The sequence below is a fragment of the Bos indicus x Bos taurus genome, chromosome 21 (assembly GCF_003369695.1).
Source record: "Bos indicus x Bos taurus breed Angus x Brahman F1 hybrid chromosome 21, Bos_hybrid_MaternalHap_v2.0, whole genome shotgun sequence".
Lineage (NCBI taxonomy): Eukaryota > Metazoa > Chordata > Mammalia > Artiodactyla > Bovidae > Bos > Bos indicus x Bos taurus.
The window spans coordinates 29,067,194-29,082,947 of record NC_040096.1 but is presented as its reverse complement, the minus strand read 5'-3'; the positions used below and the strand labels follow the sequence as shown (position 1 = coordinate 29,082,947).

The 15,754-nt window shown below is 54.1% G+C and overlaps 1 protein-coding gene across 4 annotated transcripts in view; it reads right to left on the bottom strand.

The window, feature by feature from the left end:
* Nucleotides 1–15,754, bottom strand: part of PCSK6 (proprotein convertase subtilisin/kexin type 6) — a 169,915-nt gene that overhangs the window by 100,573 nt on the left and 53,588 nt on the right. For all 4 annotated transcript variants that reach the window (XM_027520640.1, XM_027520641.1, XM_027520642.1 and 1 more), the window contains exons 3-6: nucleotides 4,996–5,106; nucleotides 4,396–4,539; nucleotides 2,096–2,172; nucleotides 212–300 (exon numbers count right to left, since the gene is read on the bottom strand). In XM_027520640.1, the coding sequence (XP_027376441.1) occupies nucleotides 212–300; nucleotides 2,096–2,172; nucleotides 4,396–4,539; nucleotides 4,996–5,106 (421 nt within the window). The remainder of the gene's footprint in view (nucleotides 1–211; nucleotides 301–2,095; nucleotides 2,173–4,395; nucleotides 4,540–4,995; nucleotides 5,107–15,754) is intronic.

The following is a 15,754-nucleotide window of genomic DNA, read 5'->3' as shown; positions in this document are numbered from 1 at the left end:
GCGGCTTCACGGAGCAGTCAGCTTGACAGCGGTGACTCAGGGGCCAGACACTAGCACCCATGGAGGCTTTACAGGCCCCAGGCAGTGTGAGGTGAGGCCCAGGATCCGACTCGGTCTAATGCCATGGGGAGTGCAGCTGCCCAGACCTGCAGGGGACTGCACCCTGCACCCAGGACAGCCTGAGCCCCTCGGCAGTGCACTTGGGCCTCACCTCCAATCTTGGCATTGTATGCAACCCCTACAATGCAGTAGGAGTTGTTGGCGGAGGCGGCGACTTCTCCTGCACAGCGAGTGCCATGTCTGCGGGAAGGAGAGAAGGCAATCAGGACCCTAAGCTGGGGACGCTGAGGTCCTCCCTCAATCCTCCCCATAACTGCTGGGCCATCCGTGCACCCCCGTGGCAGGACCCTCCTGTGAGAAGAGCCATTGTCCCTAAGCTGGGGGACACTGAGGCCGTCCCCCATTTCTCCCCATCAATGCTGGGCCATCCATGTGCCCCACAGGCTGCCCTGCAGATGTGATGCACCTGTATCAGATTTGGGCTCTGCTGGGCACCCACGGCCTCCTCATCCCACCCCCAGGCTCTGCGTCCCCCTGACTAACAGCACAGTGCAGATGCTGGCCTGGCTGCAGAGATGAAATAAGAACAAACAAAGGCTTAGGTTCTGTCCCCTGAGCCCTCTCCCTACCCTGTGCTCACCCTGGGCAGACCCCTCCCCCCACACACCTCTCCACAGCCATTCCAGCAGAGGGCAAGGAGGACGGCTGGACACGGAACACTCAACAGCAGTAGGTGGAATAGGAAGAGGTGACCTGAGGTCAGCACTCTCCTCAGTAATGACCCCACTCTGCCACCTACAGCAGGCACATCTCTGAGAAGGCCCTTCAGAGGTGAGAATCACTGATTTGGAATCAAAACCACCTTTAAAGCCAGTCCTGAGCCCAAGGGTCAGCCCCCGGGGCAGCCCTCCCTCCGTCCACACTCTGGACCATGTGTGCCTGCAGCTGGGGCTGTCCCTGAGTCATGGGCCCAGGGTCCCACTCGGGACTCACCACGCCGCATCTGGGTGGTCCCTCCCTGCCCGCTGCACCCCTGCAGCCCCAGCGTGGTGGCCATGGAGTGGGTAGGGCACCTGGGAGGTGAGGCCAGGCCTTCACAGGTGCTGGGAGCACTGCGGCCAGCCCACTAACTGCCTCCACTGGCTGAGCCTTCCTGCGGGGCTCCGTTGGGGCACTGGGACTCCAACCTCAGCATCAAATGGACTGAAATAGGGAACGCTGAGGAGGACACACCTTGAAGGCCTCGTGTCGGCAGGGGAAAGAAAGAAAGGGCTTCCACCATCCTCTAAACACGTTTGGAAGGGGAAGAGCCAATGCACAGGGCCAGCTGATGGAGGAAGGTCTGGCCGGACACTGGACAGGAGCGCCCAGGCAGGTTTGGGAAACTAGACATCACCCCCAGGGCTGCTACCAATGGTGCCAAGTCCCCCAGTCTCTCCAGACCACCCCCACTCCCCCTATCACAAGTCTCAATGACCGAACAGTAACGGTGTGTCCCTCACCCATCATCTCACCACCGCGCCCAGCCCTCGGAGGAGGAAGCATCAGGACACAAGGCATCTCTAAGACACCGAGACTCAGCAAGGTCACCCCACTTGCACAGAGCCACACAGCCAGCCCCAGCATCACTTGGGCCTCCACCACTGCCCTTGTGAGGTCAAAGACAGGGTCAAGAAGGCTTGGGTGCTGACTGAGTGGTCTGAGAGAACACATTGTGATCTGGACAAAGCTGGCTGTGCAGACCATGAGATATTCCGACAATGTTGCAAACAGGAATAATGCTGGCCCAACACCCACTGCAGCTGACCAGCAGAGTGACAGCCCACAGGAAGGGGCCAAACCCACTGAGCCTGCGAGCCTGGAAGGTGGTGTGGGGTTTGCTCCTGGTGGTCAGCCCCAGACCCCACCAGGAGGCAGAGAGCTGCCCCCGGCCCATCTCCAGCCTAGGGTCCCCATGTGAGCTGGCTCCACCATCTGTGGGGACAGCAACAGAGAAGGAAGCAGGTAGGGGTCAGGCAGGTGACCCAGGACGTACTTATTCTCATTGCTGGCATCGTACCGCGGAGACGGATCGTAATCGTTGCCATTGACGTCATAGCTTGCGTAGGAATCCTAAAAAATGAAACCTTGGTGACCAAAGAGAAGTGGCCCAGTGTATCACAACTCTGTTTATAACTGGTTTTAGGCCTCGACTGCAAACAGAAACAAGCCGGGCACTCTCTTACTGTAACAACAATTATACATATATATAATTATGTGGTGAATACACATAAAATTTACCACCCTAACCATTTTTACAGCTCAATGGTGCTAAGTACATCCACAAGTTGTGTGGCTGCCAGCACCATCCATCCACAGGATTCATCTTGCAAAACTCTGCACCTCTTAAACACTAACTCCTAATCCTCCCTCCTGAGCCCCTGGCAGCCACCGTCTGCTTTCCATCTCTATGAATGCAACTACTCCAGGGACCTCACCTACATGAGATCATGTAACAGAGAAGGATTAGCAGGCAGCCATTACTCTGCTCCCTGTTACTAGGCAACAGGGCTCCTCAGCCACTACTCTGGTGCCTCAATGGGCCCGGCCCCACAAGCAGCCGACTGTCAATGAGTGACCATTATTTGTGCTGCTCAGCTATTGGTCAGTGCTACAGTAGGCCCTGACCACTAGCACCTGACACCAAGGAACCACTGTGGCAGTGACTGAGTCAAGGGTCAGTGGCGTGGTGGTCATCAGGTGGAGAGTGAGGTAAGAGGCAGATTCAGGCCTTCTCCTGGAGGCCCTGCAGCTTACCCAGCCTTCAGTGAGCTGGAGGCCCAGGAAGCAGACTGGAGACTATGGCCCTCAGAGCCCTTGCCAAGGCCACCCACTAACTTTACCCCAGGCCTTGAAGCAGCCGTGAACCTCTCCCCCATCCCTGTCTCTGCGACCTAACTAGCAGTGCCCATCTGTTTGGGTCACAGTCTGTGGGACCTGGTCTCCCCATTTGGGCGGCCTAAGCAGCCTGAGGATCAGTGGGTTGGATGCCTGGCTCCCTCATGGCCCTGAGGGAGTTGCCAACTGAGACCTGTCTCCTCTGAGCCAGGACTGGGACCTTGAAGGGTGAAAGCTGTGCCTTGGGACCTTGCTTTCTTGACAGGACAGAGAATAACATTCATCTGGTAGAGATTTACAGGAACACCAGTACCCGACCACCTGACCTCAGGAACAAAGGATCTGACACACAGAAGTCTGCAACAACCAACCTTGGCCCTCCCTCACCTTTTGCTTTTAAAGGGCCTCGCTGAAAGCTTTCAGTAACTTTGGGGTTCTTAGGGCATGAGCCACCCATCTGCTTGTATGAACCTATAATAAACTTTTCTCTGCGCCAAAGTCTAATGTTTAGTATATGATGGGCCTCACTGTGTGTTGGGCACACAGACTTGCGATTTCAGTAACAATCAGTGTGTGTCGTTTCGTGACCCAGGTACTGTCTTCACGGTTCATCCATGCATTAGCTATGCCTCATAATTCCCTTCATCTTATATTTTTAATATGTATGTTTTTGCTTTATATATTATCTGTATAATCTCCTATCTTCCTTTAAGACATGTTGTAAAAGCTCTCCTGATTGTTGACTTCAAAACTGTCATCCTTCGCAAACTAGTATATATAGGGTAGATAAATAACAAGGTCCTACTACACAGCACAGGGAACTATATTGAATATCCTGTGATAAACCGTAACAGAAAAGATGTTTTACACATATATAGCTGAGTCACTTTGCCAGACAGCAAAAATTAATACATTATAAATCAACTTTACTTTAATAAATGTTTTAAGAAGATAAAATTAAAAAACTGACATCGTTAAGGGTGCATAACCATCTACCCAACCAACATGAGATGACAGATGTAACCGAGGCACCCAAGTGCCTTAGAATCTCGAAGGCAGTTCTCAAAAGTTACCACGTGCCAGGTTCTTTTCTCTGCACCATTGGAGGAGTAACAGGCAGAGGGTCCCTACACACAACCATCACACACACACACACAACCCCCACACACGCCGATCTGAAGGTAAACAGGCACACAGACATGTGTGCAGAGGGGACACCCCACACACACACCCAAGCACACACATTTGAGCCCCTCAGGGCCCCAGCAGCGCCCGGGAACCCTCTCAAACACCCCTGGCTCTGGGCAGCTGGGCTCACCAGCACTGCCAGCTCGGTTTCCGTACTGTAACATAATGGGGCAGGGCGGGGGGGCTTAAGCAGGTTATGCTGTACGTCGTCTCAGGTAATGACCAGCGCAGGTAAGCGTCTCAGGGAGCCAGCGCCAAGACTCCACTTACGTAGTTCGGGGCCAGGTCTGGGTGGTTTCTCTCTATGCCGTCATCCAGGATGGTGACCACCACGTTCTTTCCCGTGTAGCCCCGCTTCCATGCCGCCTGGACGTTCATTTCTGACCGGCAGCGGCTGTTCTTGTCACCACAGTGCTGCAGGCACACGAGACACAAAGCCCCCAGCACAGACACGCCTGACACAGACCTGCCAGCCCAACAGAGGTGCTGTGGTGCTAGTGGGAGGACAGGGTAGGACCTCCATTCCTCCTCCTGGTCCTAGCAAGAGTCATCGAGGAGGGCTGCATCGCTCTCCCGCCCTGACCTGGCCACGTGTACACGGAAGGCCCTCCTTCCCCAGCCAGGCCATGTCCCCATGGCTCTCCCTGGTGTTCCCGCCCTTCAGGGGCTCCATCCATGGCTCAAGGTGCCGCCCACCCTCCCCTGCTCCGGGGGCCCTTCACCCTGACCCTCACATAATGAAAGATTCACAAGAGAGCATGTGCCTGACAGCACTGAAATAGGGGTTCTACATGCAAAAGAAGTCCGTCTGTCTGGACCTGACCCATCTCAGAAACACAGGGCGGGGACAGAGGCCCATGGCCTACTTACCATGTACCACATGTTGGACCAGATGGGATCGTTGAAATAAAGTGCCTGCGGGTCGTTTCGCACCTGTCTCTTCACCCGCCGTTTAACTTCCTGTTGCTGGATCCATTTCACCTAGCAGGGGAGAAATGCAGTTACTCTCTGTTTCAGCAGCCATGTCCTGGTTCCACAAGGCCGCTTTGCAGGTGTTCCAGGCATCCTTCTCCATGAACATCTAGGTCTATCAGATGCCTCGGATGGTTAATTCCAAGGAGACATTTTCACTTCAGAGCAACCATATTTGAAAGATGAAAACCAGTCTACATGGAAGGGAAGAGGACCGCTCTTATGCAACAGTAGGAAAATCATCCTGCTAAAGGAGACCTTGTGAAATGGCCAGTATTCTGGTGACCCTTGTCCCTAGTTAAAAGGAAATACATGTCAGGAATGGAGAGTGCAGAGGCATAAAAGGTGTCAAATGGTTTATCGGGAGGACACGGTTAATTATGATGATCCCTATAATGGAAGCACAGCAACTACTGCAGACCTGGTACCAGACATGCAGAGAAAACCTAGGGAGGCACACAGCAAAATACTGATATCAATTTCTGGATGGCATTCATTTAAGATTTTACTGTTTGTTCAAGATTTTAAAATTATTTTCAGGGTTTTATAAACTTCTTTCAATCGGCATGACCTGCTGTCACAACCAAGGGAAAAAAGCTTCAGAGGCAAGATAAATGTTACTTAAGAGCAGGAATCTTGGAGCCTGGCTGCTTGGATTCAAATCTGGGCCCAAACTCACCAGTGGAGTGACTTCGAGCAGGGAGCCTCCCTGGCCTCAATTTGCTCATATCACCTGTGCAATGGGCATCACTGTGGCACCACAAGGAAGGATGGCATATAAAGTGTGCCATCAGTGACTGGCACAAGGATGTATCGTCATCACGTGTGTGTTTGTGTGTGTGTGTTTCAAAGTGGAAGAGGTGTTTTTTTTTTCACTTTTAAAAGATAAGGGAGCTGGAACTCCCATGCCCTGAACCTAAACGTTTTCTCAGTCCAGCTGCTATGGGTTCCCAATCCCATTCTCCTGCCACTGGGACTCACTTCTGCACAGGGGCTGCAGTGGGCAGAATGGGGACACCCAGCCCTGCTCTCAGAAGTTGGTGCTCCAGTCGAGGACTCCCACTAGGCAGCCCAGAGTGAGGCAGACAGGTGGCCAAGGGCAGGGAAAGTAGGGGAGGAAGACAAGGATGGAGCCTTGGGCATGGGGGGCTGGGTGACTTGGAGGTTAGGCCAAGGCTGGCGACCCCAGGGGGATGGAGGCACAACGGTCAAGGGCCAAGCAGCTCCCCTCAGACCTCAGCTTTGACCTCCCCACAGGCATCTGAGCGAGGAGAGTGCAACAGCCCCACAGTTAAGGGTGACCCTGATCTCCAAGGACAACATGCTCAGAAGCAAATGTCACCAGGGAAGGTTTAGCGGTAAAGAACCTACATTCCAATTCAGGAGATGCAGGAGACATGGGCATGGCAAGTAAAATTGCACAGTGAAATATTCTGCTCATAACACCCTCTTAAGGCATTGTGAGACTTCCCAAAGTATTACTACCTGAACCAGGAAGCTTTAACTCGGTATAAAATGCCTAAGACCCTATGCCCTAATTGGCTGGGCTGCGTGCTGTAAGTACAGTGGTCGTACCCCACAGACAGCTCAAGCTCCTGGGATGGGATGCTCTGGGCCCACCAGCTCGGCCAACTCACTACCCACCAGGCTGCACTTTCCATCACAGAGGAAGGGGACCTTCCTCTCCCAAGGCCAACTGGGTGGCTCCTGAAAATCAGGCAGGTGATGGAGGGCACAGTGTCACCAGTCACAGAACAATCCCCCTGTGGGATAAGACAGTAAGGGCTCCTGGTCTCAGTGGCTGCTGCACTCTGGCTAAGAACCCAGTTGACACATAATTTGGGTGGAGGTGACAGCTGGGGGCTGTCCCTATGGCATGGTCTGGGGCAGCTTTCTCCCCCGGGACAGGTCACTGCAGGACACTGACAGCTGTCAGGCACTGTCAGGCCAATGGACCTGGATACAACAAATCACTCGCCAGGCCTGCACACACGAACTCCCAGATGCCAGGCACAGAGGCTGACTCAGCCCATGGTCACCTGGTCAGGGCCAACCCGCATCTCCCTTCTCCAGGCCCCAGCCACAGCCCTGCTTCTCACCCGGCTCCAGGAAAGGGCAGAGGGTTCCTGCATTCCATCCTCCTGCCATTTTCCAGACTGGCCCTTGTGTCTCTGGGGAGCATGGCCCCATGGCCCCTTACTCAGTGGCCTGCTCAATAACGCTGCACTGTCTCCAGTGTGTCCACTGCTGGTTCTGGTCATGAGCATGAGTGTAAACACCACTGATTCCCACCCAAGACCAGCCCCTCCCCACCCGCCACACACACATACATACACCTCCACTCAGACACAGAGCTCTGCTTCAGGGGCCCCTCAGGCTGGAACCCAGAGCCAGTGGACCTTTCCAGGAGGGTCAGGGGTGCCGGTGATCCCCAGCCAAGTGCCTGAAACTGTGGCTTTCCCAAGGGGCACCTCATCGTGAACAGTAAGGCTGTTCATGACAAAAGAACACACAGTTCAGGACCCTAAGGACATGTCGTCTGTGGAACCAATTCCTGCGCAGAGCTCGGAAACGAGCCAGAGCAGACCAGCCACAGTTGCTGAGACTGAAACCATGATGAAAAAACTCCCAACATCTGAAGGTCCAGGACCAGATGGCTTCACAGGTGAGTTCTAGCAAACACTTAAGAGATAACACACATCCTTCTGAAGTGAAAGTCCCTCAGTCATGTCCGACTCTTTGTGACCCCATGGACTGTATAGGAATTCTCCTATACAGTCCCTGGAATTCTCCAGGCCAGAATGCTGGAGTGGGTAGCCTTTCTCTTCTCCAGGGGATCTTCCCAACCAAGGGATTGAACCCAGGTCTCCTGCATTTTGGGTGGATTGTTTACCAGCTGAGCCACAAGGGAAGCCCAAGAATACTGGAGTGGGTAACCTATCCCTTCTCCAGTGGATCTTCCTGATCCAGAAATCGAACCAGGGTCTCCTGCATTGCAGGTGGATTCTTTACCAACTATAAGGGGAGCCTTCTGAAACTTTTCCCAAACCACTGAAGAGGAAGGAACACAGGCGGTGAGCTGGTGATGATGGCGAGTCGGGCTGGGTCGGGGCTGATCGTGAGCTCTTCCTGCCCCGAGAGGCCGGAGCACAGGGAACGTTGTCCTGTTCTGCTGGCAGCCTGCCCATTTTACATGGCAGTTTCACTTCTGGTTGGCTCACTAGGGCCCTCAGAACTTCTAGGTGCTCAGACCTTTTGGTGAAGATGGCAGGAGAGACTGTGGTGCACTCTGGCTACCTGTCAAGGCCAAGGGTATATACTCAGGGAAGACTGCAGATCCGCGGCCTGGGTCACATTAAGATACATATGTGGCAATTGTGTGCAGGGTGAGAGCTGAGCTGTTGGGTGGGGCCCCAGCCTTCTTAGGAAGAGGACTGATCGCTCTGAAAAACCTTCAGGTCCGTGAAGGAAGGAAGAGACAAGAAAGTTCCTGTTGGCTCTCCATAACTCTCATTAGGTTTCACAGGGAGTTGATTGCGGCCTCCCAAAGGTGCTTTCACTCACCCAGAATGGGGGGAACGTGGCCTGATTCAGGAAGAGGGTCTCTGCAACTGTAATCAGCTAAGGCTCTGAAGACGAGGTCATGCTGGATTATCTGGTTGTGCCCTGAATCCCACGACAAGCATCCTGACAAGGGACAGGCAGGGGAGACTAAGACCGAGGAAAGTGAGGCCTTGGGAAGAAAACAGCTCCAGGAGCACCTTGACCTGCCAGGAGCTGCAGGTGGCAAGGCAGGACCCCCCAGCGGGACCACATCTGCCAGTACCATAGCTCTGGAGCTCTGAGACAATATGCTTCTGGTGTCTGAAGCCCCCAGTTGGTGGTCACTTGCTATGGCCATCCTGGGATCACAGCCTTGATCAGGGCTGAGGTGTTACATGTCTGAGAATTCATGAGGCTGTCCTACCTAACATCAGACCTGGAGCCCCCAGAGGAGGGGCTGAGGGCTGTAGCAGGGGCGCTGGCGTGGGGACTTCACCAAAACAGAGGGGCCATCCCAGGGTGCCCACTGCTACCAGCTCTGGCTGGAGCCCCCACCCTAACCGCCCTTCCCTGCACATCACTGGGCCCTGGACACCTGCCCCTGCTGTCCTCTCAAACTAAAGCTGCCCCAAAAGTGGTTCCTGCCCGCTCACCCAGGGCCCTCTCACTGCCTGATTCTCCTAAATCAGTGGCACTAAAACCCACTGTCTCCCCTCAACCCCCCAAGTCAGGACAAAGCAGGGATCCTCTCCAACACAAGAGTCTCCTAAAGGCGTCAGGACCCCATCACCCACAGCTCATCGTGGCTGCCATGCCCCCAGCATCTGGAGGTCACATGACTCTGGGAGGGTCCCTGCTCCATGACTGACACCTGGCACAGTCTGACCCCTGCCCAGGGCCCCTCTGGCCTGGCCTCCAGCCCGCAGGCCTGGTTGCATAGTGGGTGCCTCTTCACTGTGTTCCTCTCTACCGTCCTCACCAGGGAACCGTGCCCTGATACCTAGGCCAGCCGGGGTGGGCCACCAGGCTCCTGTGCCCTGAGCGTGTCTGTGCAGTGACACTGCTGACATGGAGGACGTGGACACAGACTCTTCAGGAGCCACCACCCTGCTCCCCAGGAGGGAAGGATGTGCCTTGGTCATGCGAGTCTCTCCAGCTCTCAGCCTGTAACAGGGTCCTTGTCCTCTGTCTTCCTTAAATGGCAAAATGACCCCTGATGCTGAAAAGGGAAGCATGTCTTCTGGGGCTGGGGCTCCCCTGATCTGGCTTGTCCAGCACCGCCCACAGCTCTGGCTGGACATGTCCAGGTCTTTATGACCACCCTCTGCTCCCCACTGGCCTATGTGAAGCCAGGGCTGCATTTCGCTCACCACTGTACTTGTGTGTGCCAGGCGATGTGAGGCATACAGTAGGAGTTCACTAAATGCTCTCTGAATGAAGGAAAGACATTAAATGAATAAGCTTTAGATTCAAATATAGCCATAGACAGACTTTCGAAACCACTGTGGAGCAGAGCGCGCGACTGGGGCTCCATGACCACCAGGGGAGCAGTGTGGACTCTGTGCAGAAGACTGGTGCTTTGGGTTTGCCGCATTTGAGCCCAGCTCAGCACAGGTTATCTTGTCTGGGCAAGCCTTTATAACCCGTGTAAAGCATTTTCATTTCTTCAGTCATATTTTGAAGCTGAAACATCACTCTGACTTTTTCTTTTATCCATTTTCTGCATGTTTCCTGTTAAACATTTTCATCATGAGACTTTACCATCTTCTCAAGATGAGGTGAAGAGCAGTGCGTACTTTGGGAGACAACACCTCCTCCAGCTCTCTTCTTAAGAAGTCAAGTTAAAATCTGGCATCCGCTAAATGTCACTCTGCACTTGAGAGGAGGTAAACTTAAAAGATGCTGAGAAAGAGGTCATGTAAATGAGCAGGACCCTAGAACGGCCTTGAAAACTGTGAGTTATCAGGCCATGCCGTGCCCAAGTGTTGTGTGGGCAGGAGGCCCACACCCTCTTCCCTTGGGCTGCTGGGCCAGAAGGCAGCCAGCAGGTCGTCCCGGGTGCAAAAAGTGACAAGGGGCTGTTCTGAAACTTTGTCCCATGAAAGAATGCCACCAGAGCAAGAATAGCCCTTGCACTCCACCCAAAGCCACTGCACACCTGTGCTCTGCTTACTGCCCTCCACCACCCACAGGCCCTGCCTGCTAGGGAAGCTCTGAGCCATCACCAGGAGCTGGTGGGGCCCAGAAGGGGCCCTGGGGGCTCTGCTCAGAGAAAGAATGAAGGACAACAGCCCTTCTCTGAGACCCTTGTGACCACTCTCCCAGACCTCCACCAACTCAAGGGGAAGAGCAGGAACTGAATCAAGCTGCCTGCCTCCTCACAGCCCCCACGCTCAGCCTGTGACATGGAGTTCTATTCAGGTCCCGTGTTCATGCACAGCAAGAGAGACAGTTCTGGTCCGCCTTCCCCTCTCTCCCCACCTTGGTGTCCTCGAAGTGAGGGATGCATCCTTCTGTCACTGGGGAAGGATGGAGACTCCCTCTCCTGTGTGTTGTGACAGAGCCAGCCATGCCTGCAGACCAGGGCAAGTCTCTGGAAGTCACGAGAGGCCAGACTCCAAGTGTCTGGGGCCCAGATCCGAAGGCCTCTTCCAGGAGAGAGGCGAGCGGCAGGCACGCTGGGGAAGTAAACCTGTGACCCTGTCGTCTGCGCCTCAGCCTCCAGCCTGTGTAGTGAGGGTCAGATCAGCCTGTCTGGGGCCCCTGCGTGTGATGGCCTGGATGCTCACATCCCAAGTCCCATCAATCCTGAGTGCTCCACACACCTGTTGCAGCACGTGCTGGGCCAGCTTTCTACCAGCTGAGAAGCAGTGAGATGTGAACTCATGGCATGAGGACCCACAGAAAGGAAACCACGCTCCCTGACCAGAGCACATCACCTTAGTGTGTGACGTGCTCCTTTTCTGAGGACAGGCCATGGATTGCATGTGTAGGAAATGAGCAGTTGCCAAGTGGGGGCTTCCTGCCCAGCATCCAGGGTCCCTGGAGGGTGGAGGGGCAGGCTCAAGTCCCAGGAGCCCCAGAAGCTGTGTGTAGAGCCGTGTAGATGTGAGCTTGGGTGTCTTTCCTCCTCTGAGAGAAACGGTGTCCACAGCCTTCATCAGCCTTTCCAAGTGGCCTGTGATTCTGGCACAGTTAAGAAGAAGCACAGAGGCCAGCTTGCAGAGGTGGAGAGTGATCGGAGACAGAGGACTGACACCCCCCCGCCAGCTGACCTCCTGGGGCAGAGGGCACCAGCCTCCTTAAAGAGAGTCTCAGGGAGACACCTGAGCCCTCTGAGGTACCATGTGGGGTGGGGAGGAGATGCCAGGCTGCTATGCGAACCCAAGAGCCTGGGCAGTAGAAGAGACAGAAGAGAAGGAAGTCAAACCAGAAAATTCAAAGCTGATCTAATGCAGCCTAGACGCAACTCCCCGCCCCGCTAATCCCCCCACAGGACAGAGGCCACTGGGGACCCAGGCACATCTCTACTCCTTCAGCTTGCCAGAGCACAGGCCACCTCTCAAATCCTCCCTGTCAAAGTTGAAGGACAGGGGCCCAGAGGTGTCCGCTCATCGCTGGTATGAGCCGGCACCACCCACCTGCAAATGCAGGAGACAAGACCGGACTCAGGAGGTCAGGGTCCTTGATTATATGAGTTCTCCCTTTCCTGAAAGGAAAGGGGAAGCTCTCCCCACCTGCCCTGTGCCCTGAGGATCACAAAATGGACAGGGGGCTGGAGCGCTGACTCCAGAATCACCAGCCAGACAGGGGTGCCCAGCCGGCCCACGTCAGTGCTTCTGCCGTCTGGTCAATTAAAGCCCTCTTTAGGGCTTTTGTCACAATTTAACCAAGACCACAAGGTACTTCTGAAGTTGGGCATTCGGCAGTCGAATGACAGGGACTCAGGATCACTGGGCAGTGGGGATGCTGCCAGACCCGAGCATCCTGGTGGGTATTTCTCCCTCAGAGCCACAGGCCTGGGGACCCAGAAACACCTTTCTCGAACATCCCTGGGTGATGGACTATGGGGGGGGTCTGGATTCCTCACTCCCCGTGCTGGGCCAGTCTGGGCACCAGAACTCACATCCAGGGCTGACCGCAGGCCAGTCTCAGCTGACATAAGCTCATCAAGAAATTTCCACCCTCACCTCAGGGTCAGTATCACAACCTCTGTGCAGCATGAAGAAGGTTCCCTTTTTCCCTCATTGCCACCACCACAAGGGAACATAAATTAGACAAAAATAGGATAATATGTAAAGTTACTCTTGTTAAAAAAAAAAGTCATCACATAAAAAGAAGTCTATGAGAAAACAGTAACAGATACAACTTGCTATGTGAACCTACCCTGTGAAAATTGACATCTGCTTCAGTAAACACTGAGGGTCCATCTGCTATTCACCGGGTGGCCTGTCGGACTTGGGAGTGAAAGCAAGTGAGGGTGGCCAGGCCCTGAGAACGTGACTCACCCTCCCCAACCCCCAACCGCCCAGGCACAGCACGGGCTACTTGCATCTGAACCCAGCCATCTCTCCCCGCACCTCTCTGCAGCTCCTGGGCCTGGAATCCCAGGCCTCCTGGGAATGACCTGCAGTTCCCAGCAGCCCTGTGCCAGTCCTGGTCACTAACAGATTCCCAGCAAACGAAGATTCCCTCTTCACTCCCACAAACTCTGCCGAGCTTGGGCCCTTGGTCCTGGCAGTTTCTGGGGCGGCTGGAAACAGATTTACAGGAACAAGAGCAGGACCTAGGGCTGAGGGTCTGTCTGCTGCTCTGGATGGGCTCGCAGTGCTGGGAACCCCAGGGAGGAGGATGCCCGTGGGTTCCCAAGCCCAGTAAGACAGCGCGTGCCCTGCAGCAGTGGGCAGCTCCAAACGTGGCCGGATGAGCTCTGGCCCTGTGGCTTTCGTGCCGGGACAATATCTAGACAGCCTGGACCCCTCCGCTCCAGGAGTCCCAGGGACCTCACAGACCCAGAGTGCGGACCTCCCACCACTTAGAGCAGCGCCCTGAGCCAGCTCCCAGTGGGAGGGCGCACAGGCTGAGACTGAGGAGACACCAGGGGAGGCAGTGTATGCACAGGCTGGTGGAGGAAGTGAAGATGTCATCCGATGAGGATCACAAAGCCCAGCCTGGCTGCAGGGAGGCCAGACCAGGGGGCCTGGGCAGGATGTCCCGGGGCGGCAGCACCACAACAAGGGCTGGGCAAGGATGCCCACAGCTGGCCAGTGAAAGGGGCTGTGTGGCATCCAGGCAACAGAGGACAGGGCTGGGGTAGGGGTGCAGGTGGGGATGCAGGACAAGGCCAGGACGGGGCTGCCCAGGTGGAGGAACGAGAGTGGGGGAGGCGCAGCTTCTCTCTGAGACAGAGCTGTGGTTGGAACATTACTTAGCTTTGGGACACGGTGACTGTAGGACTCTTGGAGGCATGTAAGTGGGACTGTGGGACTTTTTGAGGCATATAAGTGGAAGTGTGAGCCTGCTGGTGAAATCATAGAGCACCATCTTTTAAAGCCTATTTGAAAATTCTGTTTGCCAGTTCATAGCAGCCAGAGTCCACTAGACCCAGCGGGGTTGTGCTGAAGTGTGCAGACAGCTGAAGGCCTCCCCACCCGACATGGGCGGACCCATCGGGCTGTGTGTGGCAGTCCACCCCACTCCCCAGTCCAACCCATCCCATCCCACAGTTCATCAACCCCCAAATCAATGCAGCCACTTCCTGTCCACATGCTGGTATTTGCCAGGAACTTTCTGTTTGTTTGCACACCCAGTGGCTCTAGCACACAAAACTCAGATAAAAGTCCCTCTGTGGTTAATGGAAAGATCAGCTTCAGTGTTGCATCACTGCTGGAGGAGAACCTGAAGCTGATGAAGCTCTGGGGCAAAGTCCTGTCCCACAAATAGCATGCCCACCCTGGCCCTGGAAATCACTTCCCAGCTCTCAGGCGCTGAAGGGCTGGAGCAGAGAGTCAACCCGAAGCCTCCCACCACTCCATGAGGAGCCACTGAGGGCCCCTGACAACATCTTTATCCTTCCATTTCCGTCATTGATCTGGCTGAGCACACAGTGGGAGGGCTGAGCCAGAGTCACCACTCTAAAATGTAAGGCTTGGAAGACTCAACATCCAACTATCAGCCAGCTTGGAACCTAGTCAGAACAAGTAATTTTTAAAACATTTGGGAGCCCTTACAGCTATTGGCTGGTGCTTCTGTAACATCCACCCTGCTCCAGACTCTTGGCGAAAGAACAAGTTAAAAACAAATGCTTTCAGTTGGCTTAAATGACAGCCCTTTGGAGAAACCCAGCGACTGATACCGCACCCGGAGAGCAGGCTGGCTGTTCTCCCAAGAAGAGAGAGGGCTGGCCCACCAGGCTCTTCGAGCAAAATGACCCTTTTCAAAGGCGGTTTAAAACACCAAGTAAAGGTGATTAGGGACAACAACTGCACGACGCTGGTACAGGGTCAGGGCAGAGATGCCTAAAGAATGTGCGTGCATGTGACTGAAGTCTTCAATCTTCCCTCCCGCTGGTGTTCTGTTTGGTTCTGTTTAACAAATGTACGCTGTATCAGCTTTTAGGCGAAGTAGGGGTGAGCTTTAAATTCCATCACTTATCAAAGCAATTGTATACAATAGGGACTGGAGCTAATTAAAATAAAATACCGTCTGCATTCGATTGAACTTTATCCTAAGCCCTATAACATTCATCTCCAGTTTGGTCATTCAAACACGATGGCAACTGCATTCCAATGACGCTGGATAGTATTAAATCATCTTTTCCTTTTTTTAATATTAATTACACAACTCTCTGATCGCGAAGGTGTCACAAAACACTTCGCTAATTTGGGAAAGCATCCTAGTGCACTGCAGGAAAAGATAACACTAAACATCTCTGTAAATAGCTAATTTTACCTGATATTTCATTACAATGACTTGGTAGAGTAAATATTAGTCAGACTGACAGCTAATTGATTTGGTTTGCATTAAAACTAGACTGATTTAAACGGAGGCGTTTCAGTTGGCGATTCTGAATTTGTCATTGGTTCCATTGTCTATATGCTCTCCCTGGGGCTAA